This window comes from Coregonus clupeaformis, chromosome 27 (genome assembly GCF_020615455.1).
Source record: "Coregonus clupeaformis isolate EN_2021a chromosome 27, ASM2061545v1, whole genome shotgun sequence".
In the NCBI taxonomy this organism is placed as follows: domain Eukaryota; kingdom Metazoa; phylum Chordata; class Actinopteri; order Salmoniformes; family Salmonidae; genus Coregonus; species Coregonus clupeaformis.
In genome coordinates, this window is record NC_059218.1 from 28,999,699 (window position 1) to 29,025,240 (window position 25,542).

The 25,542-nt window shown below is 43.0% G+C and overlaps 2 protein-coding genes across 2 annotated transcripts; both read right to left on the bottom strand.

Annotated features, from left to right (window-relative positions):
• Positions 1–1,196: 1,196 nt before the first annotated feature.
• phpt1 (phosphohistidine phosphatase 1) lies at positions 1,197–3,650 on the bottom strand. Its single transcript, XM_041850157.2, has 3 exons — positions 3,349–3,650; positions 1,925–2,052; positions 1,197–1,754 (listed from the first exon to the last, which is right to left on the bottom strand). The coding sequence occupies exons 1-3, from the start codon at positions 3,512–3,514 to the stop codon at positions 1,662–1,664; spliced, it is 387 nt and encodes a 128-aa protein (XP_041706091.1). The 5' UTR covers positions 3,515–3,650; the 3' UTR covers positions 1,197–1,661.
• An 82-nt stretch (positions 3,651–3,732) lies between these two features.
• On the bottom strand, positions 3,733–24,782 carry LOC121541716 (ectonucleoside triphosphate diphosphohydrolase 2). The gene is made up of 9 exons (XM_041850968.2): positions 24,471–24,782; positions 9,702–9,819; positions 8,175–8,325; positions 7,213–7,372; positions 6,570–6,797; positions 5,287–5,559; positions 4,953–5,072; positions 4,547–4,681; positions 3,733–4,318 (listed from the first exon to the last, which is right to left on the bottom strand). The coding sequence occupies exons 1-9, from the start codon at positions 24,585–24,587 to the stop codon at positions 4,103–4,105; spliced, it is 1,518 nt and encodes a 505-aa protein (XP_041706902.2). The 5' UTR covers positions 24,588–24,782; the 3' UTR covers positions 3,733–4,102.
• Positions 24,783–25,542: the final 760 nt, after the last annotated feature.

Here is a 25,542-nt window from a genome sequence, read left to right on the forward strand (position 1 = left end):
ATTATGCTTTGGGGGTGTTTTTCTGCTAAGGGGACAGGACAACTTCACCGCATCAAAGGGACGATGGACGGGGCCATGTATCGTCAAATCTTGGGTGAGAACCTCCTTCCCTCAGGCAGGTCATTGAAAATGGGTCGTGGATGGGTATTCCAGCGTGACAATGACCCAAAACACACGGCCAAGGCAACAAAGGAGTGGCTCAAGAAGAAGCACATTAAGGTCCTGGAGTGGCCTAGCCAGTCTCCAGACCTTAATCCCATAGAAAATCTGTGGAGGGAGCTGAAGGTTTGAGTTGCCAAACGTCAGCCTCGAAACCTTAATGACTTGGAGAAGATCTGCAAAGAGGAGTGGAACAAAATCCCTCCTGAGATGTGTGCAAACCTGGTGGCCAACTACAAGAAACGTCTGACCTCTGTGATTGCCAACAAGGGTTTTGCCACCAAGTACTAAGTCATGTTTTGCAGAGGGGTCAAATACTTATTTCCCTCATTAAAGTGCAAATCAATTTATAACATTTTTGACATGCTTTTTTCTGGATTTTGTTGTTGTTATTCTGTCTCTCACTGTTCAAATAAACCTACCATTAAAATGATAGACTGATCATGTCTTTGTCAGTGGGCAAACGTACAAAATCAGCAGGGGATCAAAAACTTTTTTCCTTCACTGTAGGTGGGTAAACTCTGATCGCGGTGTAAAAAGTAACACTCCCTATATTTTCAATGAATTTTTCTGCAAAAGGTGGGGAAAATGTTGGGCAAAAAAAAAAGTGGCTACACAACGTTTACCCTCCACTATACCACCGTATGGCAACATCGGAAGTCAATGCATTTTAGATCAATGAGTTCACCTGACCTTATCTGATAGCCACATTTATGATCACTCACGTAGCAGTTGATCAGCAATTTGAAGTTTAGTGGCTGCCAAAACCATATGAACTTCCTGTAGTTAGATACACAGTGAGATAAAGTAGACAGAAAAGCAATGACAGATGAGTTTTTCTGGTCTGAAACCGGAGGGAGCTATTTTGGAGTGTTTTATTTCCCCTATATTGAACCACATTGCTCAACATAATGGTTTTATGACTCCATGACCGGAGATGGAATTTCATACCCATTCCTTTTCAGGTAGCGGTATTGAATGATATAAATGTCCTTACTAACATGACTTCATGCTAATAAAGCATACATTACAATTTATTAAATCAATGTAAACATTTATTAGTTTTATTGTTAAACATAAAAAGATTCCTGTTAAGTAATATGTTTTCCATGTATTGTTTCACTGAAACAAAATACAAAATCAAGCACTGTTCTGGGTATATTAGTCAGCAACTAGGTCAGCATTTCCCAAACATTTTACCCCAGCACTACACAGCTGATTCAAATAAACAAAGCTTGATGATGATTTGATAATTTGAATAAGCTGTGTAATACTAAGGCAAAAAAACAAAATAAGCACACCTTGGGGTCCCTAGGACTGAGTTTGGGAAACGCTGAACTAGGTAATGTGTAAATCTTAGTCCCAGCTTTGTACCGACAGGTTTGTCTTCAGATGTCACATAATGCGATGCCACTGAGGTTTTGCGGTGTTCTGTTGGCCCACACTCAGGAAGGAGTTAGGCCTGAACCAGGTCCAAGCACAGAGGGTGGGTCCAGTGTAGGTCAGTATCCCTCATCAGCCCAGGTGATCTCGTATTTAGGATAGCGCACCTTCAGTTTCTCTGTGGAAACAGCGTGATTTGCTTTGCCAAAGCCCTGCAAAGAACAAGAAGGCAATTGAAAGGATAAATTGGCTGCTACGAAATAACGAACCTCAAGAGATGTAATATCTGTCATGCAATATCAGAAAATGAATCAAGGAAGACCCAAACAATAGGCGTACATGAGTTCCACTGAAATAACAACACTATTCTGCATTCTCTTACCATGGAGTAGCCATAGACGTGGATCTTCTTTGACTGGCAGTCATGCTTAATCCTTCCTCCTCCAATACATTCACAGTCCAGGTGCCCTCCTTTCTCAAGCTCCTCTGCTACCTTGTCATAGATATCGGCTGCAGTGACAAAAACATTAATGTACTCAAAGTTTCATAACGCGTCTTTTGGAAATACTCAAAATACACAATATTTCAAAGCACTGTGAGGTGCAAAATAAACCAGTGAAAGTGTGTTCTTTTTTGTAGGAGGAATGTACACTATATATGCAAAAGTATGTGGACACCCCTTCAAATTAGTGGATTTGGCTATTTCAGCCACACCCGTTGCTGACAGGAGTATAAAATCGAGCACATAGACGTGCAATCTCCATAGACAAACATTGGCAGTAGAATGGCCTTACTGAAAAAAATATGTGACTTTCAACGTGGCACCGTCATAGGATGCCACTTTTCCAACAAGTCAGTTCGTCAAATTTCTGCCCTGCTAGAGCTGCCCCGGTCAACTGTAAGTGCTGTTATTGTGAAGTGGAAACGTCTAGGAGCAACAACGGCTCAGCCGCTAAGTGGTAGGCCACACAAGCTCACAGAATGGGGCTGCCGAGTGCTGAAGGGTGTAGAAATCGTTTGTCCTCGGTTGCAACACTCACTACCTAGTTCCAAACTGCCTTTGGATGCAACATCAGCACAATAATTGTTTGTCGGGAGCTTCCTGAAATGGGTTTCCATGGCCGAGCAGCTGCACACAAGCCTAAGATCACCATGCACAATGCCAAATGTCGGCTGGAGTGGTGTAAAGCTCGCCTCTCTGGAGTGATGAATCACGCGTCACCATCTGTCAGTCAGACGGACGAATCTGGCCCTGTGCACAATGCGAGGTTTGTCGAGATCGGTGTGGAAGAACTTGACTGGCCTGCACAGAGCCCTGACCTCAACCCTATCGAACACCTTTGGGATTAATTGGAATGCCGACTGCGAGCCAGGCCTAATCTCCCAACATCAGTGCCAGACCTCACTAATGTTCTTGTGGCTGAATGGAAGTTCCCGCAGCAGTGTTCCAACATCTAGTGGAAAGCCTTCCCAGAAGAGTGGAGGCTATTTTGCAGTAAAGTAAGTACAAACTCCATATTAATTCCCATGATTTTGGAATGAGATGTTCGACGAGCAGGTGTCCACATACTTTTGGTCATGTATTGTATTTTCTGTCGCCACACCAGCTGAGCTGTGCACTGTGCCGTTGGGGCTGGACTGACTGACACCTCTCTGACATGTTTGTGACATAAGCCCCACCTACTGGCTCGCAAGCGTCACAGCCAGCACAGTACGAGTAGTAGGCTGTAGCTAGTAGAACAGTGACATATACATGAATCATACTAAAACTGAAAGACAAATCATCATCATTCTTGGTCCTCTTACCATGATATTCGGCCCAGGCATATCCACGTACAATATCTACGCTCGAGTCGTCGCCGTCTTCTTTACTGTGTACTCGAATGAGAACGTATTTGAACACACCCGTCGGGTCGATTTCTGCCTCTGGAATGTTCGCCATAAGGGCAGCAGCCTTCGTTTGAGTACACATTCTTTCCCTCAAATACTTCCACGAAATGCAACGTACTTAGCTAGCTCGCACAGCTGATAATTCTTGAATTTGAAATAGTAGACAATTCTTCCTGCGATGATCAATGTGGGGAAAAAAAGGTCCGTAGCACACTTCCGGAAATACAGATGAATGGCATTATGGTACTTGTAGTTTTAGTCAGTAGTAGTCAATATACAAACGCCTTCAAAAACCAGCACTCATGTACAAAACAAAACAGTTTATTTTTTGTTATCGGAATACAAAATACAGAAAGAATATGAAGCACAAACAAATGGCACTTAAATGTTGGGTAAATATGTTGTGAGAGTGATGTTGAACATTAATTATAGCCTACAATGCGTGCTGTACAGAAACCCCCCTATTTGTTAAGCGAGGATATATAAAATGTGTTGACAGCCTGGGAGGACTCACTTTTTATCCATATGTAAAGAGACATTAGAATCAATATTTTATCCAACATTATATCTACACACTCCAGGATAGTACCACCAGCACACTCACAAAGAGTTTGCCATCTTCCCTCCAAGCCCAGTGAAATAAGGCCTCAATGGGATTCCCTTATGATGATTAGCTGTCAATGTTACTGCTTCCTTTCTTCTTCCTACGGCAGGCTTGCAGGGAGACATACATCAGGGGGGTGGTGAGGAGGAGGGCGAAGAGGAAGAGCAGGGCCGCCCAGGCTCCAGGTTTCAGGGCCTTCCTCAGGCCTACGCTCTCCCCCGGCAGCAGACTGCTCAAACTGAGCATGTAGCCCAGGGCCCAGCCCACAGAGGCATCCCCTGCCTAGTGACATCACAAACAAACACCTCAGGTCAGCCTGGATACACTCAGAGCATTCTGATAGGCACTTGGTGCACTAGGGGTTAAAGCTTAAATGGAGAGGCTGTAGCCTAAAAAGAAGTAAATTACAAACACTAACAAACACTTTGTGTAATATCAATGATTATGCTGGTATCTGGAGTAAAAGAAGGAGATAGAGAAATAAATAATATTCCCATCAAGCAAGCTTACCTTTTTCTGGAAAGAAATGCGGGGGAATGAGATCTCGTCAAAGCCATAGCCTCTCATGAAGAGCACCTTGGTGAAGACAGAAGCAGCACAGAAGTCTTGCAGACGAGGCTCCTGGTCTGGGGCCAGCACCAACATCTGAAACAGGATAGAAAAATGTGCATTACATAGCCATGATATCCATCCAGAAATACATACAAAACCATAATTAATGGAGAAACACATACAAACACTGACAGTGTCTCTCAAATGCATGGAGGCTATCTCTCCTTCACACACAAATGTTCACTCTCACTCTCTTCCACGCACGCACACGCACACACACACACACACACACACACACACACACACACACACACACACACACACACACACACACACACACACACACTAAGAGAGGGCTGCTGACCTCATTGATGCTCATGTTACAGACAGCACGGGCTGCCTCTTCCAGTTGGGCAGGGGTGGTGACAAGGATTCCTGTAGTAGTCTGTAGGAACTGGTGAATGTAGAAGAAGGCTGAGAACGCCTGGTGGACAAATGGAGAGAAAGAGAGAAAAAAAGGATGAGTTCAGATTATGGTCAGAACTGTAGTTAGGGTTAGGGCTGGAGCAAGGCCTTGGTTAGGTTTGTGGTTGAGGCTAGGGTTGGGGTTAAACTAGGATGTGGACATTAAACTAGGGTTAGGGTTGAGGATTAGGGTTGATTCAACCACTGTATGGGCCCCTCCTAATGCCTCTCACCATGAAGCTGCCACTGACATTGGGCTGGAACACCTTGTCAAAGGAGCACTGGGAGAAGGGGCAGCTGTGGAAGGAGAAGATCTCAGTAATGTTGCCCAGGCAGTGATCATAGTCGCCAGTGCCCTCCACAGACAGGGTTGCCTGGGGATTGTAGCCAGAGCTTGGTGTCTGGGCCGCCGTGCAGGTAGAGTCAAACAATGTCCCCACCTCCATGGTGACGCTGTAGCCTGCAGGGAAGCACGGGTGGGACATTATCCCTGTGTGACCCTGAGCCTGGGAGAGAGAGAGAGATTGGGAGAGGGATTGAGTGAGTGTGAGAGGAATGATTACAGTAACTTGACACATTCCTATAACAAGTAGAGAGCAATCTACAGTCATAAATGGAGTACTATGGTACTGAGTGCCAAGATCTATTGTTGGAATTAATGCCTGGGATGAATTTTAAATACACATGGTGACCTAAATCTGTGATAGATACAACACATAAAAACAATCTGGGGGTGATATATTAGTGGGTGGGTTATGAATGATTAATAACAAAGTTTCTTTATTTCAATGGTGCTGATGTAGACTATGATGGTGTCTTGTAATGTGACATGACTGGGAAAGACTCTGGGCACTTGCTGTAGTGCATAAGGGTACATTCACACACTACGGAGACGGAAAGTACAGAGCATAGCACGGTGCGAGGGGGTCAAATACTTATTTCCCTCACTAAAATGCAAATCAATTTATATTTTTTTTTACATGTGTTTTTCTGGATTTTGTTGTTGTGATTCTGTCTCTCACTGTTCAAATAAACCTACCATTAAAATTATAGACTGATCATTTCTTTGTCAGTGGGCAAACGTACAAAATCAGCAGGGGATCAAATACTTTTTTCCCTCACTGTACATATGAAATGGGTAAAACAGTATGTAAACATTACTAAAGTGACCAGTGTTCCATTATTAAAGTGACCAGTGTTCCATGTCTATGTACACAGGGCAGCAGCCTCTAAGGTGCAGGGATGAGTAAACGGGTGGTAGCCGGCTAGTGACAGTGACTACGTTCAGGGCAGGGTACTGGGTGGAGGAGGCTGGCTAGTGATGGCTATTTAACAGTCTGATGGTCTTGAGATAGAAGCTGTTTTTCAGTCTCTTGGTCCCAGCTTTGATGCCCCTGTACTGACCTCGCCTTCTGGATGATAGTGGGGTGAACAGACCGTGAAGTGGAGTGACGCTTACAGTAAGTAACCTTTAGGTGGTTCTGATGTTGTTGTGGCCAAACAAAATGTTTCCTACCGTCACCAAGTGAGCCAGTAGGCGTTTGAAGACCTGGTCTCGTCCGTAGCACAGGAAGCTGTGTGTGTACAGGGAGTAGTCATGGCCGTACAAACTTAACTTCATCCTGTCGCTCTTGTCCTCCACCTCGTCCTTGGTCACAAAGGTGATCTGGGTGGAAGCCCCACCAAAGTCCAGCGCCCCCACAGTCTGTCTGCCTGGGCTCAGCCAACGGCCCACAAAGCCATACTGCAGCAGGCACACAGGGACAAACAAAGTAACATGAGAGGTGTGTGGGTAGCTTGTCTCCTCAGCAGATGTTCTCTGTGTTGTAATTGCCACTAGAGGTCCTCAGGTAGCCATCTACTCAACCAATTAATCCTAACGCAAGAATCAGCCTTAGTGGAAATCTGTCATATGGTAGCTTTAATCTATTTTCTTTCAATCTTCAAAGAATGTCTACAAAAGCTTGAAATGAAACTAACACAGGATCCTTAAGTTTTTAAGTGCTTATGGTTGCATTGAAAGAAAAGCATAAGGTAGGGATCCATTTAGAACCACCATAGCAATGTTAATGCAGGATCTTTATTTACAAACAACTGTATACACACTTATTTGGGGTACCATAAATCACTATAGAATGGTGAAAGCTGGGCCATGGTACCTTGATGAAGTTCTCCAAGAGATAGTTGACAGTGACCCAGCCGTACGCTCCCTCCTCCTGGCCACTTAAGATGGCTGCCCCCCGGTAGTTAAAAGGATAGGACTGGATTTTTTGACCCACTTCTTTTAAGACCTGGGCTGACTGGACAGGGCTGGAGATACTGTTGAGAAAGGTAAATGTACGACTTCAGATACTTTAGACGACCAAAGAGTAGGTACGGGCACGAATCTACATGGGGGTATGGAACGAACAACATTACTCAGCCTGACAACAATAACCTATTAACCAGACAGACGCACATCTCTCAATCTTGTTGTTGACTCATCTCAGAACCACAACATGACTCACATTTTACCCTGCAATAACACAAAGAGAAAGACGAGGATGCAATTCAATATTTGTATTGGTTAGAAACTCTTATTGTGCAACTTTGTGTGTAAATGTACTTTATAGTTACATTATGTCTATGTGTACATGTCTGTATGGGTATGAGTGTCTTAGTATAACTTTGTGTGTACATGATGTATGTGTGTGTATCAGTGGAGGCTGCTGAGGGGAGGACGGCTCATAATAATGGCCAGAATGGATGTGTTTGATACCATTCCATTCACTCCATTCCAGCCAATACACTCCATTCTAGCCATTATTATGAGCCGTCCTCCCCTGAGCAGCCTCCACTGGTGTGTATGTTTCTTTGAACAGAATGTAGGAATATGACAGCCCTTGTGTTTTAAACAGGTGTGGTAGTGTTTGCTTAGAGCTTGGCATATTAAAGGTGGGGGCTTGTTCTTGCCTGTCTGCCTCGAAGTGGGAAATACATACCCACTGATTGTTTACATATCAAAGATACACATACACAACCATGGGTGCGCGCGCTCACACACACACACACACACACACACACATCCTTGTGCACTCACACTCGTAAACACACACACATGCATACACAAACTATAACTCACTTGAGCAGCCTCATGCCGGCGGTGGCTCCAAGGTAGACAGGTGTGAGGTGGTGCCTGTCTCTGGGGATGTCCAGCATGGCCTGGTCCAGACAAGACTTGAGGCTTCTCCCTGCCTCTCCCTGTCGTCCCGCATAGCTAGAGATTCCTCCACCTGCATAGCGGGAACACCCAGACACACTTTATGGCAGGACAAACACCCCTCAACAGGGTGTCCATGCCCTGGTTCATGCAGCAGGCTTAAGCCCAGGCAGTGACCCAGGGATCAGGTCATGCATGCCTTCCCCTAACTCAGAGCAGATCAAGAGAATACCCTGCATTCTATGGGGCTTTGAAGCAGGAGGCAGGGCTTTCTGCTAAACACATTAGATTGTGAGGGAGAAGTTGGGTAGTCTCACCCCTTGGAATGCTTATGTTCCAACACACAGAACTCATACATGCACACACATAGACACATGCACAAACACACACAAACTACTTTCCAATACAGTTAGCTAGCTTAGCTGGAGCCCGACGAATTCCAAGACCAAACTGCCCCGGTGCAACTGGCCTTGAGTCTAACACCCTTGAACTCTTTGTTTCTAATAACCTGTGAGGAAGAGAGGAGGAAGAAGAGGTCTAGACTTCAGTGTTAGATCCCATCATGTTATACTGGTCAGAGAATCCCAGGATATTTAAAGGTCTTAGCCCATGCGGTTGGTGAAAGACAGTAAAGTACAGTAAGTGAAGCAGGTATTGTTTCTTGGCACCAGATGTACAGGTGAGGACAGATGGGAGGAGCTGTTGAGGAGTTGTTGTTGCTGCTTGAACGCCCTGGCTGCAACCTACTAGCACTGACTTCGCTGATAACTGTGATATGTGGTTGTCTGACCTAGCGATCTGAACACACTAGTTGTAAGTCGCTCTGGATAAGAGCATCTGCTAAATGACTAAAATGTAAATGTAAGTGCTGTTTACATGAACTCTAGGAGAGCTGGTGTACTTGCAAATACTTCACATTAATTAAAGCAGCCGACTACCGTGATCTATTCAAACACGTAAGTCATGACAGGACTGGAAAACCACACAGTGCACTGAGTCACTGCGGAACTACTGAAACATCCACCGTTGCTAGGCACCCATGTTTTTCTGCTTCTTTATCTATAGCCTTGTGTGACGAGATACTGTAACCCACACGGTGTGAACACAGCACACAATGGGGGACTGTTCTTTGCCAACTGGAGCGCCCAAAACTTTTTTTTCTACTTACTCGGTACCCAACAAAAGTATAATTGTAATTTTAGGGGTTAAGGTTTTGGGTAACACAGAATCATTTTCGAGTCTGTATTTGACAAATAAATTGGATGTAAATCTGTACTTTCTGGTTAATCACTGGTAAGAAACTGTAATAGTGCTTGTTTTAATAAGTCTTAAAAGGAACAAAAGAGTATTAACAATGTCATTACATTCTACCAAGTAAGTTCTATGTAAACACTTGGTAAATAGCAGACAAACACCTGGAAGAATCCTTCCATTGGGACAATGTCTTACCCTTGGGATGGCATTCAGTGTGCTGAGTGACCACACCTGTGCCATTCTGCTTGTCTGCCGGCCACTTGTAGATGTACATAGCTGTGTGAGAGGAGCCTGCGTCCAGGACTATCCCATACTGGGGAGAGGGGGAGAGGGTTGGAGAGAAGAGAGGAGAGGGAGATTAGAGACATAGGGACAAATCCTGAGAAAAAATAGCTGATTTAGAATAATCCCCAAGAAAAGACAACCTAACTGGGTCTACTCCAAATCATAAAAGGCTACAAACGATCAGGTGTTGAAATCCATCTACACCAAGACATTTAATAGGGATAGAGGCATCTGGAAGAAATTTTACTAGATTGAATATAAACCTTTTATTTTAAAGACCGGCCTGGCCTCTGGCTTTTATGACATTGTGGATATATTTTGGCAGCAAGAATGTTGCTTGCATGTTTACTTCAAGTTAAGATTGATGGAAAGTTGTGATGGAAAGTTGTGGAGGAAGTGAAAGAGGATGAGGGAATTAATTAGGAGAAGCAAGAGGCCCTGTCTGGACTGAGAACAACCCATGTTTGCAAATCATGAAGGAACTGTTTAGAGTGTGTACACTCCAATCCTGATTATGCTATGAATCATAAACTCTAAACATGGTAAATTGTGTGCAAATATTCAAATGAGAAAGGCAACTTTAACTTAAACCTTGGGCCAACATCTTGCATGAGGCCACTTTATAATGATGAAATTATTACAGCTGAACTTACTATGGCCAAAATATACTGAATACAAATATAAATGCAACATGTAAAGTGTTGGTCCCATGTTTCATGAGCTGAAATAAAAGATCCCAGAAATGTTCAATATGCACAAAAAGCTTATTTACATCCCTGTTAGTGAGCATTTCTCATTTGCCAAGATAATTCATCCACCTGACAGGTGTGGCATATCAAGAAGCTGATTAAACAGCATGATCATTACACAGGTGCACCTTGTGCTAGGGACAATAAAAGGCCACTCTAAAATGTTTTGTCACATACAATGCCACAGATGTCTCAAGTTTTGAGGGAGCATGCAATTGGCATGCTGACTGCAGGAATGTCCACCAGAGCTGTTGCCAGAGAACTGAATGTTCATTTCTCTACCATAAAATTTGTTTTAGAGAATTTGCCAGTACGTCCAACCGGCCTCACACCCGCAGACCACGTGTAACCACACCAGCCCAGTACCTCCATATCCGGCTTCTTCACCTGCGGGATCGTCTGAGACCAGCCACCCGGACAGCTGATGAAACAGAGGAGTATTTCTGTCTGTAATAAAGCCCTTTTCTGTGGAAAAACTCATTCTGATTGGCAGGTCCTGGCTCCCCAATGGGTGGGCCTGGCTCCCAAGTGGGTGGGCCTATGCCCTCCCAGGCCCACCCATGGCTGCGCCCCTGCCCAGTCATGTGAAATCCATAGATTAGGGCCTAATACATTTATTTCAATTGACTGATTTCCTTATATGAACTGTAACTCAGTAAATTCGTTGAAATTGTTGCATGTTGCATTTATATTTTTGTTCAGTATAGTTATGCATCATGAAACAAATATCATAAACCAGTCAGATGCCAAACACAGTTAGGCAGTTAAACAAGTTTCAACAGTAGCGTCAGAGAAAGAGCGACAGCAATTAAAATCTGTAACTGTGGGTGTGCGCCACAGCTACAGCAAAGGCAAGGCAGGGGGTGGGAGGTGTTTGGGAATAGTCTACAGCAGGGGTGTCAAACTCATTTTAGCTCAGGGGCCACATGGAGGAAAATCTATTCCCAAGTGGGCCGGACCGGAAAAATCATGGTATATATAACTTAAAAACAACAACTTCAGATTGTTTTCTTTGTTTTAATACGATCAACATACAACATAAAGCTGGAGCCTGAGGACAGTGTGTCCAAAATAATACAAGCACAACATCACTATTAATCATAAAACACGTCAAGTTTATTTGAAAATTCTAAAGAAAAAGAACACAAAAACACACAATGCCTCAGTGATTAACAGAACTGTTTCACAGATCACAGAACTATATCAGGGTGTCATTTCTCAGGCAGAAATGTAGATAAAAATAATGAAATCCTGTTCCCCAAACAAGTGCAAGAACCACAGAGTCAAGAATAGGTTAAATATACAAATAAAATAAAATCAATTAAAAACAATAGCACATCAACATAAAAACATATAAACATAAAGCTGGAGCCTGAGGACAGTGTCCAAAAGCACAACATCACTATTAATCATAAAACACCTCAAGTTATTTGAAAGTTCTGAGGACAAAGAACACACAAACACACAATGCCTCAGTGATATACTTTTTACTTTCATGTAGCTCCCAACGAACAGTTCTTGTGCTGACATTGCTTCCAGAGGCAATGTGTTTGGAACTCAGTAGTGAGTGTTGCAACAGAGGACAGACGATTTTTACGCACTACGCGCTTCAGCACTCGGCGGCGCCGTTCTGTGAGTTTGTTCGGCCTACCACTTCGGCGGCCCCGTTCTGTGAGTTTGTTCGGCCTACCACTTCGGCGGCCCCGTTCTGTGAGTTTGTCCGGCCTACCACTTCGGCGGCCCCGTTCTGTGAGTTTGTTCGGCCTACCACTTCGCGGCTGAGCCGTTGTTGCTCCTAGACCATGTCACAATAACAGCACTTCCAGTTGCCCCGGGCAGCTCTAGCAGGCAGAAAGGTTACGAACTGACTGGTAATGAACTGGAAAGGTGGCATCCTATGACAGGGCCACGTTGAAAGTCACTGAGCTCTTCAGTAAGGCCATTCTACTGCCAGTTTGTTTAGGGAGAATGCATAGCTGTGTGCTCGATTTTTATTTTTTATTTTTTTATACACCTGTCAGCAACGGGTGTGGCTGAAATAGTGGAATCCACTAATTTGAAGGGGTGTCCACAAACTTTGGTGTGTATTTTCAAAGAAGTTTGGATCGTCATTCTTCGGTCCATATATAATTATGAGCCATAACTGTTCATCATCAAGTAGTATATTCAAGGCATACCATCTTCCTTGACAATCTATTTGAACATATTGTACCTCAAGATCCAAATTGTTTTTGTGTAGGATCATAACACCTTTTGAATTTCTTAACCCACCGACTGAAATAGATTTTACCATTCCATAATTTTTCCCAGGCCACTTCATTAGAAGATATTGAATGAGTTTCCTGAAGACAATAAACATGTAATCCTTCTCCTTTAGCCATGTAAAAACGGCTCTTCTTTTCTTATCAGCCAAACCATTGGAATTATAGCTAGCTATACTTAATACACCAATTAGCATGATGGGTTACATTTGAAGATGCTTATCACTGTCCTTACCACCATTTTGAGATACTTATCCATAGTAACTCTAAGTAGACCTCCAGTTGTCCTCCAAAACCCCTCCCACAAAAACTAAAAACAATAACCGGTACATTGATCATTTGTCCTGGCCAGCGTGATAGGCCTATCTCTTGTTTTTTTTAAGCCAAATGAAAGGAATAGGTTATCCCTCTCAGGGTCAATAAGAGAAAACCAACATAAAAAACACTTGCCATCACCGTGTTAATTGAAAATAAAATGAATTTGATTATTTAGGAATTAGGCATCCATATAGTATATTAAAGAGAAATTCTTTCAAATCTCCATATAATTCTCCAATGAAATAAATGCAAACAGATGCAGGACTATTAACCACTGGAGTAGCCTACAGCTACGTTGTACTGCACGCAACCACCTATGGGGCGCACTGGTTTTGTCCCACCGTGGGACAAAACGGGCGGCTCACTAAGAGCGGGGTGGTATAATGACTTGTAACATCAATGCAACAGGCACCAGTAGAGCCAAAGCGAGTACGTCCATTTATCGGCTACATGTTCTGTTGGCCTAGCTAAATGTCTTGTACATTCCACCTTGGGATTCAGTGAATTCATCTTTGATGCATCTTTCTTTCGACACCAAACCCACCACTGGTGTGCGTGGGCAAAGAGGTCTATTTTCATGTCATCGAACAAATGTAAACGCCTGGAGATTGCTAAACAGCATTGCCACTTGTATTAGAATCAGATGACATGAAAATAGCAATTTTTTACAAACACTATAGCTCAGTATTTGTATTTATTTTATAGTCTTTTTTGCTCTTCGTCAAGAGTGCCAATCATTTTTGACCTGATTGTATGTCCCTCACAGCATGCATGCATATGTGAAACTGCAAACAAGAAACGTGATACTAACATGTATATTAAGTAAGTAGCCTTGCACGAGACTTGGCTTGTGCAAGCCTGAACAGCTCATATGAGCAGGAGCCTATTTCCTGTCTTTGTAGCATGAGGAAGCTTGATTACCATTACCCGCAATCTACAGTGTATTTGGAAAGTACCGGTATTCAGACCTCTTGACTTTTTCAACATTTTGTTATGTTACAGCCTTATTATAAAATGGATTAAATTGTTTTGAGAGTTGAACGAATTTCTCTCTTTAATATACTATATGGATGCCTTTTTCCTAAATAATCAAATTCATTTTATTTTCAATTAACATGGTGATGGCAAGTGTTTTTTATGTTGGTTTTCTCATGTTATTGACTTTTTCCACATGGTCAGAGTCCTTTTAAGTACCTTTTGGCAAACTCCAAGCGGGCATTTGGAAAGTATTCAGACCCCTTGACTTTTTCCACATTTTATGTGACAGCCTTATTCTAAAATGGATTGAATTGTTTTGTTTTCCTCATCAATCTACACACAATATCCCATAATGACAAAGCAAAAACAGGTTTTTAGACATTATTGCAAATTCATGAATAAAAGTGATATTACATTTATATAAGTATTCAGACCATTTACTCAGTACTTTGTTGAAGCACCTTTGGCAGTGATTACAGCCTTGAGTCTTCTTGGGAATGACGCTACAAGCTTGGCACACCTCTATTTGGGGAGTTTCTCCCATTATTCACTGCAGATCTTCTCAAGCTTTGTCAGGTTGGATGGGGAGCATCGATGCACAACTATTTTCAGGTATCTCCAGAGATGTTCGATCAGGTTCAAGTCCGGGCTCTGGCTGGGCCACTCAAGGACATTCAGAGACTTGTCCCGAAGCCACTCCTGTGTTGTCTTGACTGTGTGCTTAGGGTTGTTGTCCTGTTGGAAGGTGAACCTTCGCCCCAGTCTGAGGTCCTGAGCACTCTGGAGCAGGTTTTCATCAAGGATCTCTCTGTACTTTGCTCCGTTACTCTTTCACTCAATCCTGACTAGTCTCCCAGTCCCTGCCTCTGAAAAACATCCACCAACATCCTTCACCGTAGGGATGGTGGCAGGTTTCCTCCAGACGTGACGTTTGGGATTCAGGCCAAAGAGTTCAGTCTTGGTTTCATCAGACCAGAGAATCTTGTTTCTCATGGTCTGAGAGTCTTTAGGTGCCTTTTGGCAGACTCCAAGCGGGCTGTCATGTGCCTTTTACTGAGGAGTGGCTTCCGTCTGGCCACTCTACCATAAAGGCCTGATTGGTGGAGTGCTGCAGAGATGGTTGTCCTTCTGGAAGGTTCTCCCATCTCCACAGAGGAACTCTGGAGCTTTGTCAGTGACCATCGGGTTCTTGGTCACCTCCCTGACCAAGGCCCTTCTCCCCCAATTGCTCAGTTTGGTCGGGCTGCCAGCTCTAGGTAGAGTCTTGGTGGTTCCAAATGTCTTCCATTTTAGAATGATGGAGGCCACTGTGTTGTTGTGGACCTTCAATGCTGCATAAATGTTTTGGTACCCTTCCCCAGATCTGTGCCTCGACACAATCCTGTCTCGGAGCTCTACGGACAATTCCTTCGACCTCATGGCTTGGTTTTTGCTCTGACCTGCACTGTCAACTGTTCAACCTTATATAGACAGGTGTGCCTTTCCAAATCATGTCCAATCAATTGAATTTACCACAGGTGGACTCCAATCAAGTTGTAGAAACATCTCAAGGATGACCAATGGAAACAGGATGCACCTGAGCTCAATTTTGAGTCTCATAGCAAAGGGTCTGAATACTTATGTAAATAAGATATTTTTATTAACATTTCTAAAACCTGTTTTCACTTTGTCATTATGGGGTATTGTGTGTAGATTGATGACGAAATTTTTTTTTTTAATCAATTTTAGAATAAGGCTGTAATGTAACAAAATATGGAAAAAGGGAAGGGGTCTGAATACTTTCCGAATGCACTGTATCTCTTTAATGCTGAACGCCAAGCAGAGACGCATTGGGTCCCATTTTTACAGCCTTTGGTATGACTCAGCTGGGGATCGAACTCCCAACCTTCAAACCTCTAACCATAAGGTCACTGAGTTGGTCTGCATACTGTGCATAGCTGAAATTATTATTAACTCAAGTGCTGTCCGTGTCCATTAATCTGGCACTAAATGGAATAGTAACAGCTGATTGGCATGGCCTGCATGTTCCACCCCAGGATTACAACTTCCTGTTTTGACCTACCACTAAACCCCCCCAAAACTCTTCAGTTGAAAACGAGCTCACACGATGACGTGATTGATGGGGCAGAGGGGGGGAAACAGGATGAGACCTTCAAACTTTTTTCTAAACAGACTGACTGTTAACGAGTTCACCAGCTAACAGGAAGATATGGTTGATGGCTTCGGTATGGGGGGAAAAAAACTGAGCGAGCCGATAGGGGCTGCACACAGAAAACCAATAGTAGTCTCTAGCTATGATGATATAGGAGATTTTCAGACTTTTAAACAAATATTTCTTAAAATGGCACAAAAATGTCTCAAGAAATGACACACAAAAAACTCACCCAATGAGAGGAAAGAGGTAGAGACGGAAGAAAAGTCTTCCAAAAACAGAGCAACATGGATATGCATCAAAATGAACATAAAGGATATGCACCATTGACAAAATATGTATCAGTAGTCATTCTTAGGGTTCTACGGTGTGATCAGACAGAATGTCTGCAGACCAGTCCTCCACAAAGAGCTGCTTTCCTGTTTTTCCATTGACAACACAATGTAGGGTATTCATACAACTTCAAGGGTATTCATAGGATTTATGAGGATCAGTAGAGGTTTGATTAATATGCTTTATATACACAGACGGTCAATAACACATGTAAGAAGTAGTAGTTATCAACTGTTATGGTTCAAGAGCATTCAACTACTCTTCTCTCCTGAGGTTTTTTAATTCACCCAAACATACATGGGGTTGAGCCATTGGCAATGTCTGTTCAAGCAAACAGAGGCTCCTTTCAGCATTGCACAAAGAGCCAGGCATGCGACTGTTGGACTACAAACACTTCACTACACCTGACCACATACACACCACGTTGCCCACATTGTGTTGTTAGTTTACACGCCATCCGTGTAAAGAGCATTTTGAAGAAGTCCAGGCAACTGCTCCATGAGCAGTGAAAAGAACACAGCGAGAGAGAGCGACAGAGAGAGACTCACAGAGGGAGAGAGAGACACAGAGAGAGAGAGAGAGAGAGAGAGACAGCGAGAGGTGAGAGAGCAGACACCACCAATAGGATATTTCAGATGAAGGTATTGAAGTTCCAAGGACCCTGGTAGCAATGCAATGCCAGTGAAACATTGTTTCTGTGGAGGTCAAGGCTTCACTTCTTGTGAAAACAGAAGGCGTGTAGATGCACACACACACTACATGTTAATGTTTTTAAATGTACCCTACCGTTCAAAAGTTTGGGGTCACTTAGAAATGTCCTTGTTTTCGAAAGAAAAGTAATTTTTTGTCCATTAAAATAACATCAAATTGATCAGAAATACAGTGTAGACACTGTTAATGTTGTAAATGGCTATTGTAGCTGGAAACGGCTTATTTTTAATGGAATATCTACATAGGCGTACAGAGGCCCATTATCAGCAACCATCAGTCCTGTGTTCCAATGGCACATTGTGTTTGCTAATCCAAGTTTATCATTTTAAAAGGCTAATTGATCATTAGAAAACCCTTTTGCAATTATGTTAGCACAGCTGAAAACTGTTGTGCTGATTTAAAGAAGCAATAAAACTGGCCTTCTTGAGACTAGTTGAGTGTCTGGAGCATCAGAAATTGTGGGTTCGATTACAGGATCAAAATGGCCAGAAACAACTAACTTTCTTCTGAAACTCGTCAGTCTATTCTTGTTCTGAGAAATGAAGGCTATTCCATGCGAGAAATTGACAAGAAACTGAAGATCTCGTACAACGCTGTGTACTACTCCCTTCACAGAACAGCGCAAACTGGCTCTAACCAGAATAGAAAGAGGAGGGCGAGCCCCAGTGCACAACTGAGCAAGAGGACAAATACATTAAAGTGTCTAGTTTGAGAAACAGGCGCCTCACAGGTCCTCAAGGTGAAAGATACATTGTCTCAGCAGATTGCTTTGGACACCACAAAGTAGTTTCACTAGGTTGTTAGCAACTCACACCCATTTTAACACTTCTCAGGGTGAAGATTATATGATGACAATGTGAAGCAGACACACTAATGGCCAAATAGGTTTTAGAACTTTTCAGTGACTATTATTGGTTAGGAGCTCAGCAAGGTTGGCCATTAACCTTATTCAAAGGTATGGAAGGATGCATTTTAAGCCTATAAACCTAAGATGGTAGGCTAACTAAATTGCTACAAGTTTCTTATTATTTGATGTATCAGGTGAATCAGCCTGGTCTCATAGACTAGATGTAACATAGTAACATAATCTCATCATGGTTAACTTTAGCATTTTTGCTAATTAGCAACTTTTCAACTACAGTTGAACTCGGAAGTTTACATACACTTAGGTTGGAGTCATTAAAACTTGTTTTTCAACCACTCCACACATTTCTTGTTAACAAACTATAGTTTTGGCAAGTCGGTTAGGACATCTACTTTGTGCATGACACAAGTAATTTTTCCAACAATTGTTTACAGACAGATTATTTCACTTATAATTCACTATCACAATTCCAGTGGGTCAGAAGTTTACATACACTAAGTTGACTGTTCCTTTAAACAGCTTGGAAAATTCCAGAAAATGATGTCATGCTTTAGAAGCTTCTGATAGGCTAATTTACATAATTTGAGTCAATTGGAGGTGTACCTGTGGATGTATTTCAAGGCCTACCTTCAAACTCAGTGCCTCTTTGCTTGACATCATGGGAAAATCAAAAGAAATCAGCCAAGACTTCAGAAAAAAAATTGTAGACCTCCACAAGTCTGGTTCATCCTTGGGAGCAATTTCCAAACACCTGAAGGTACCACGTTCATCTGTACAAACAATAGTACGCAAGTATAAACACCATGGGACCACGCAGCCGTCATACCGCTCAGGAAGGAGACGCGTTCTGTCTCCTAGAGATTAACGTACTTTGGTGCGAAAAGTGCAAATCAATCCCAGAACAACAGCAAAGGACCTTGTGAAGATTCTGGAGGAAACCGGTACAAAAGTATCTATATCCACAGTAAAACGAGTCCTATATCGACATAACCTGAAAGGCCACTCAGCAAGGAAGAAGCCACTGCTCCAAAACCGCCATAAAGAAGCCAGACTACGGTTTGCAACTGCACATGGGAACAAAGATCTTACTTTTTGGAGAAATTACCTTTGGTCTGATAAAACAAAAATAGAACTGTTTGGCCATAATGACCATCGTTATGTTTGGAGGAAAAAGGGGGAACTTGCAAGCCGAAGAACACCATCCCAACCGTGAAGCACGAGGGTGGCAGTATCATGCTGTGGGGGTGCTTTTCTGCAGGAGGGACTGGTGCACTTCACAAAATTGATGGCATGATGAGGAAGGAAAATTATGTGGATATATTGAATTAACATCTCAAGACATCAATCAGGAAGTTAAAGCTTGGTCGCAAATGGGTCTTCCAAATGGACAATGACCCCAAGCATACTTCCAAAGTTGTGGCAAAATGGCTTAAGGACAACACAGTCAATGTATTGGAGTGGCCATCACAAAGCCCTGACCTCAATCCTATAGAAAATTTGTGGGCAGAAGTGAAAAAGAGTGTGCGAGCAAGGAGGCCTACAAACCTGACTCAGTAACACCAGCTCTGTCAGGAGGAATGGGCCAAAATTCACCCAACTTATTGTGGGAAGCTTGTGGAAGGCTACCCGAAATGTTTGACCCAAGTTAAACAATTCAAAGGCAATGCTACCAAATACTAATTGAGTGTATGTAAACATCTGACTCAATGGGAATATGATGAAAGTAATAAAAGCTGAAATAAATATTCTCTCTACTATTATTCTGACATTTCACATTCTTAAAATAAAGTGGTGTTCCTAACTGATCTAAGACAGGGAATTTTTACTGGGATTAAATGTCAGGAATTGTGAAAAACTGAATTTAAATGTACTTGGCTAAGGTCTATGTAAACTTCTGACTTCAACTGTACTTAATACTTTTAAGCTACTTTACAACTACTTAGCATGTTATCTAACCCTAACCCCTAGCTAACTAACGTTAGCCATGTAGCTAATTGTAGCGTTAGCCAACTAGCTAACGTTAGCCACTACAAACTGGATTTCGTAATATATCATACCTTTTGCAAATTCGTAACATATTGTATGTTTAGCAATTCATAACAAATCATTCAAATTGTAATTTGTAACACATTACAGTGGGGAGAACAAGTATTTGATACACTGACGATTTTGCAGGTTTTCCTACTTACAAAGCATGTAGAGGTCTGTAATTTTTATCATAGGTACACTTCAAATGTGAGAGACGGAATCTAAAACAAAAATCCAGAAAATCACATTGTATGATTTTTAAGTAATTAATTTGCATTTTATTGCATGACATAAGTATTTGATCACCTACCAACCAGTAAGAATTCTGGCTCTCACAGACCTGTTAGTTTTTATTTAAGAAGCCCTCATGTTCTCCACTCATTACCTGTATTAACTGCACCTGTTTGAACTCGTTACCTGTATAAAAGACACCTGTCCACACACTCAATCAAACAGACTCCAACCTCTCCACAATGGCCAAGACCAGAGAGCTGTGTAAGGACATCAGGGATACAATTGTAGACCTGCACAAGGCTGGGATGGGCTACAGGACAATAGGCAAGCAGCTTGGTGAGAAGGCAACAACTGTTGGTGCAATTATTATAAAATGGAAGAAGTTCAAGATGACGGTCAATCACCCTCGGTCTGGGGCTCCATGCAAGATCTCACCTCGTGGGGCATCAATGATCATGAGGAAGGTGAGGGATCAGCCCAGAATTACACGGCAGGACCTGGTCAATGACCTGAAGAGAGCTGGGACCACAGTCTCAAAGAAAACCATTAGTAACACACTACGCCGTCATGGATTAAAATCCTGCAGCGCACGCAAGGTCCCCCTGCTCAAGCCAGCGCATGTCCAGGCCCGTCTGAAGTTTGCCAATGACCATCTGGATGATCCAGAGGAGGAATGGGAGAAGGTAATGTGGTCTGATGAGACAAAAATAGAGCTTTTTGGTCTAAACTCCACTCGCCGTGTTTGGAGGAAGAAGAAGGATTAGTACAACCCCAAGAAGACCATCCCAGCCGTGAAGCATGGAGGTGGAAACATCATTCTTTGGGGATGCTTTTCTGCAAAGGGGACAGGACGACAGCATCGTATTGAGGGGAGGATGGATGGGGCCATGTATCGCGAGATCTTGGCCAACAACCTCCTTCCCTCAGTAAGAGCATTGAAGGTGGGTCGTGACTGGGTCTTCCAGCATGACAACGACCTGAAACACACAGCCAGGGCAACTAAGGAGTGGCTCCGTAAGAAGCATCTCAAGGTCCTGGAGTGGCCTAGCCAGTCTCCAGACCTGAACCCAATAGAAAATCTTTGGAGGGAGCTGAAAGTCCGTATTGCCCAGCGACAGCCCCGAAACCTGAAGGATCTGTATGGAGGAGTGGGCCAAAATCCCTGCTGCAGTGTGTGCAAACCTGGTCAAGACCTACAGGAAACGTATGATCTCTGTAATTGCAAACAAAGGTTTCTGTACCAAATATTAAGTTCTGCTTTTCTGATGTATCAAATACTTATGTCATGCAATAAAATGCAAATTAATTACTTAAAAATCATACAATGTGATTTTCTGGATTCCGTCTCTCACAGTTGAAGTGTACCTATGATAAAAATTACAGACCTCTACATGCTTTGTAAGTAGGAAAACCTGCAAAATTGGCAGTGTATCAAATACTTGTTCTCCCCACTGTATATGAAATGGATGATGGACATTCAAAAATACCATATGAAACGTAACATACAGTGGGGAAAAAAATTATTTAGTCAGCCACCAATTGTGCAAGTTCTCCCACTTAAAAAGATGACAGAGGCCTGTAATTTTCATCATAGGTACACGTCAACAATGACAGACAAAATTAGAGAAAAAAATCCAGAAAATCAAATTGTAGGATTTTTTATGAATTTATTTGCAAATTATGGTGGAAAATAAGTATTTGGTCAATAACAAAAGTTTCTCAATACTTTGTTATATACCCTTTGTTGGCAATGACACAGGTCAAACGTTTTCTGTAAGTCTTCACAAGGTTTTCACACACTGTTGCTGGTATTTTGGCCCATTCCTCCATGCAGATCTCCTCTAGAGCAGTGATGTTTTGGGGCTGGGGCTGTCGCTGGGCAACACGGACTTTCAACTCCCTCCAAAGATTTTCTATGGGGTTGAGATCTGGAGACTCGCTAGGCCACTCCAGGACCTTGAAATGCTTCTTACGAAGCCACTCCTACGTTGCCCGGGCGGTGTGTTTGGAATCACTCTCATGCTGAAAGACCCAGCCACGTTTCATCTTCAATGCCCTTGCTGATGGAAGGAGGTTTTCACTCAAAATCTCACGATACATGGCCCCATTCATTCTTTCCTTTACACGGATCAGTAGTCCTGGTCCCTTTGCAGAAAAACAGCCCCAAAGCATGATGTTTCCACCCCCATGCTTCACAGTAGGTATGGTGTTCTTTGGATGCAACTCAGCATTCTTTGTCCTCCAAACATGACGAGTTGAGTTTTTACCAAAAAGTTCTATTTTGGTTTCATCTGACCATATGACATTCTCCCAATCCTCTTCTGGATCATCCAAATGCACTCTAGCAAACTTCAGACGGGCCTGGACATGTACTGGCTTAAGCAGGGGGACACGTCTGGCACTGCAGGATTTGAGTCCCTGGCGGCGTAGTGTGTTACTGATGGTAGGCTTTGTTACTTTGGTCCCAGCTCTCTGCAGGTCATTCACTAGGTCTGGTTCTGGGATTTTTGCTCACCGTTCTTGTGATCATTTTGACCCCACGGGGTGAGATCTTGCGTGGAGCCCCAGATCGAGGGAGATTATCAGTGGTCTTGTATGTCTTCCATTTCCTAATAATTGCTCCCACAGTTGATTTCTTCAAACCAAGCTGCTTACCTATTGCAGATTCAGTCTTCCCAGCCTGGTGCAGGTCTACAATTTTGTTTCTGGTGTCCTTTGACAGCTATTTGGTCTTGGCCAAAGTTCTCTCACGTCACCCTGCTCCTCCGCACACTCCACTGGCTTCCAGTTGAAGCTCGTATCTACTACAAAACCATGGTGGTTGCCTACGGAGCTGTGAGGGGAACGGCACCTCCTTACCTTCAGGCTCTGATCAGACCCTACACCCAAACGAGGGCACTACGTTCATCCACCTCTGACCTGCTAGCCCCACTACCTCTACGGAAGCACAGTTCCCGCTCAGCCCAGTCAAAGCTATTCGCTGCTCTGGCACCCCAATGGTGGAACAAGCTCCCCCACGACGCCAGGACAGCGGAGTCACTGACCACCTTCCGGAGACACTTGAAACCCTACCTCTTTAAGGAATACCTGGAATAGTATAATAGTAATCCACTGTCTTTTGTCTAAACTAACACCTGACTTATTTCACCTGCTAGCACTGACTTGTTTAAATAAATGTACTTATTGTGATCGAGATGTAGTTGTCCCTGATTGCACTGACTTTGCTCACAGCTGCTTGTTTGAAGAAGTGTACTGACTGTGATCAAGATGTGGTTGTCCCACTGGCTATCCTAAGTTGATGCACCAATTTGTAAGTCGCTCTGGATAAGAGCATTTGCACTGCACACTTTTTTGTTGTTGTTTTATTTTACTTTTTTATTAAAAATAAATGCACTGTTGGTTAAGGGCTGTAAGTAAGCATTTCACTGTAATGTCTGCACCTGTTGTATTCGGCGCATGTGGCCAATACAATTTGATTTGATTTGATTTAAATGACTTAAATGTAAATGTGTCTCGGATTTAGGTACAGAATAATACTAAATGCTCTGAGATCAGGTTGCAGAGGTGGATAGACTGACTGAATTATTGAATGCTTGTTGACAATTTTCTTATCTTCAGTGTTGTAGTCAGTGGACATAAATTACCTTGTAAAATATGCAGTTTATATTCTGTATGCGCAGCAGTGGCGCGCGCGGATAGACACCTCACTCCACTCCATTCACAGCCCTTACAAAAAAAGATAGCAGTTTTGAAACTGCAGTAAAAGTGCCGTAAATGCAGTCTACTGTAGTATTTTGGACGCAGCAATTGCAGAGACACTGTAACTGCAGTTACACTGCAAAATTACTGTAGTAATTTATGTATTTATTTTGGACGCAGTTATTTGCAGCATACTGCAGTTAGACTACACTAACTGTAGTACTGCATTGTACTACAGTTAAACTGCACTCTCACTGCAATCTTTTTTCGTAAGGGGTTGGTGAGGCTAATTGTGTTAATCTTACATTTCACAAACCAGCATAAGTCCAGAAATAGCCCAAAGAATCTTACCATAAATTTCGGAGGTTCGGTCAAGTCCTCGGTGGGAATAGTTAGAAGGAGAATGGCTACTATTCCAAAGAGTAATAGCGCAACTGGGGCGAAAATATGACAGCGTCGCTTGGCCATTGTTAAACATTAAGCGGTGTTCTTCTTGCAGATGAATTCCACATTGAGTGCGCTGCCTGATTTGGTAGTGAAGGCAAGAGAGTTTAATAACAGCTTGAGGTAACTTCAAAATGGGTTTGGCTTCATACAACTCATCATTTAAATCACTTCGGTATGACTTGCAATTACTTATTTACTTCCCATCACAAAACCGCACAGATAGAACCATGTGTAGTAGGGCTGGGAAGTGCCTGACAATAATATATTATCACTTATACATTGGCGAAACCATATGTATTGCCATTCTACATGTATCACGATTTATCACGATTCTGTGGGTTGTTCCATCAAATTAGGTGCCTTTTGAGTAGTGTAAATTGGTGGGAAGAATACGTTTTATTTCACAGAATTTTAATTGCAGTTAAAATCTTGTACACTGAAGAAAAAGAAAAAACTCAACATGCAACAATTTCAAAGATTTTACTGAGCTACAGTTCATATAAAGAAATCAGTCAATTGAAATAAATTCATTAGGCCCTAATCTATGGATTTCACATGTCTGGGAATACGGATATGCAAAAATAGGGGAGTGGATCAGAAATCCAGTCAGTAGCCTCCCGAGTGGGGCAGCGGTCTAAGGCACTGCATCGCAGTGCTTGAGGCGTCACTACAGACCCGGGTTCAATCCTGGGCTGTGTCGCAGCCAGCCGTGACCGGGAGACCCATGAGGCGGCGCACAATTGGCCCAGCGTCGTACGGGATAGGGGAGGGTTTCACCGGCCGGGATGTCTTTGTCCCATCGTGCTCTAGCGACTCCTTGTGAAGCGCAGGCACGCTGACTTCGGTTGCCAGTTGTACGGTGTGTCCTTCGGCACATTGGTGCGGCTGGCTTTCGGGTTAAGCGAGCAGTGTGTCAAGAAGCAGTGCGGCTTGGCAGGGTCGTGTTTTGGAGGACGCATGGCTCTCGACCTTCACC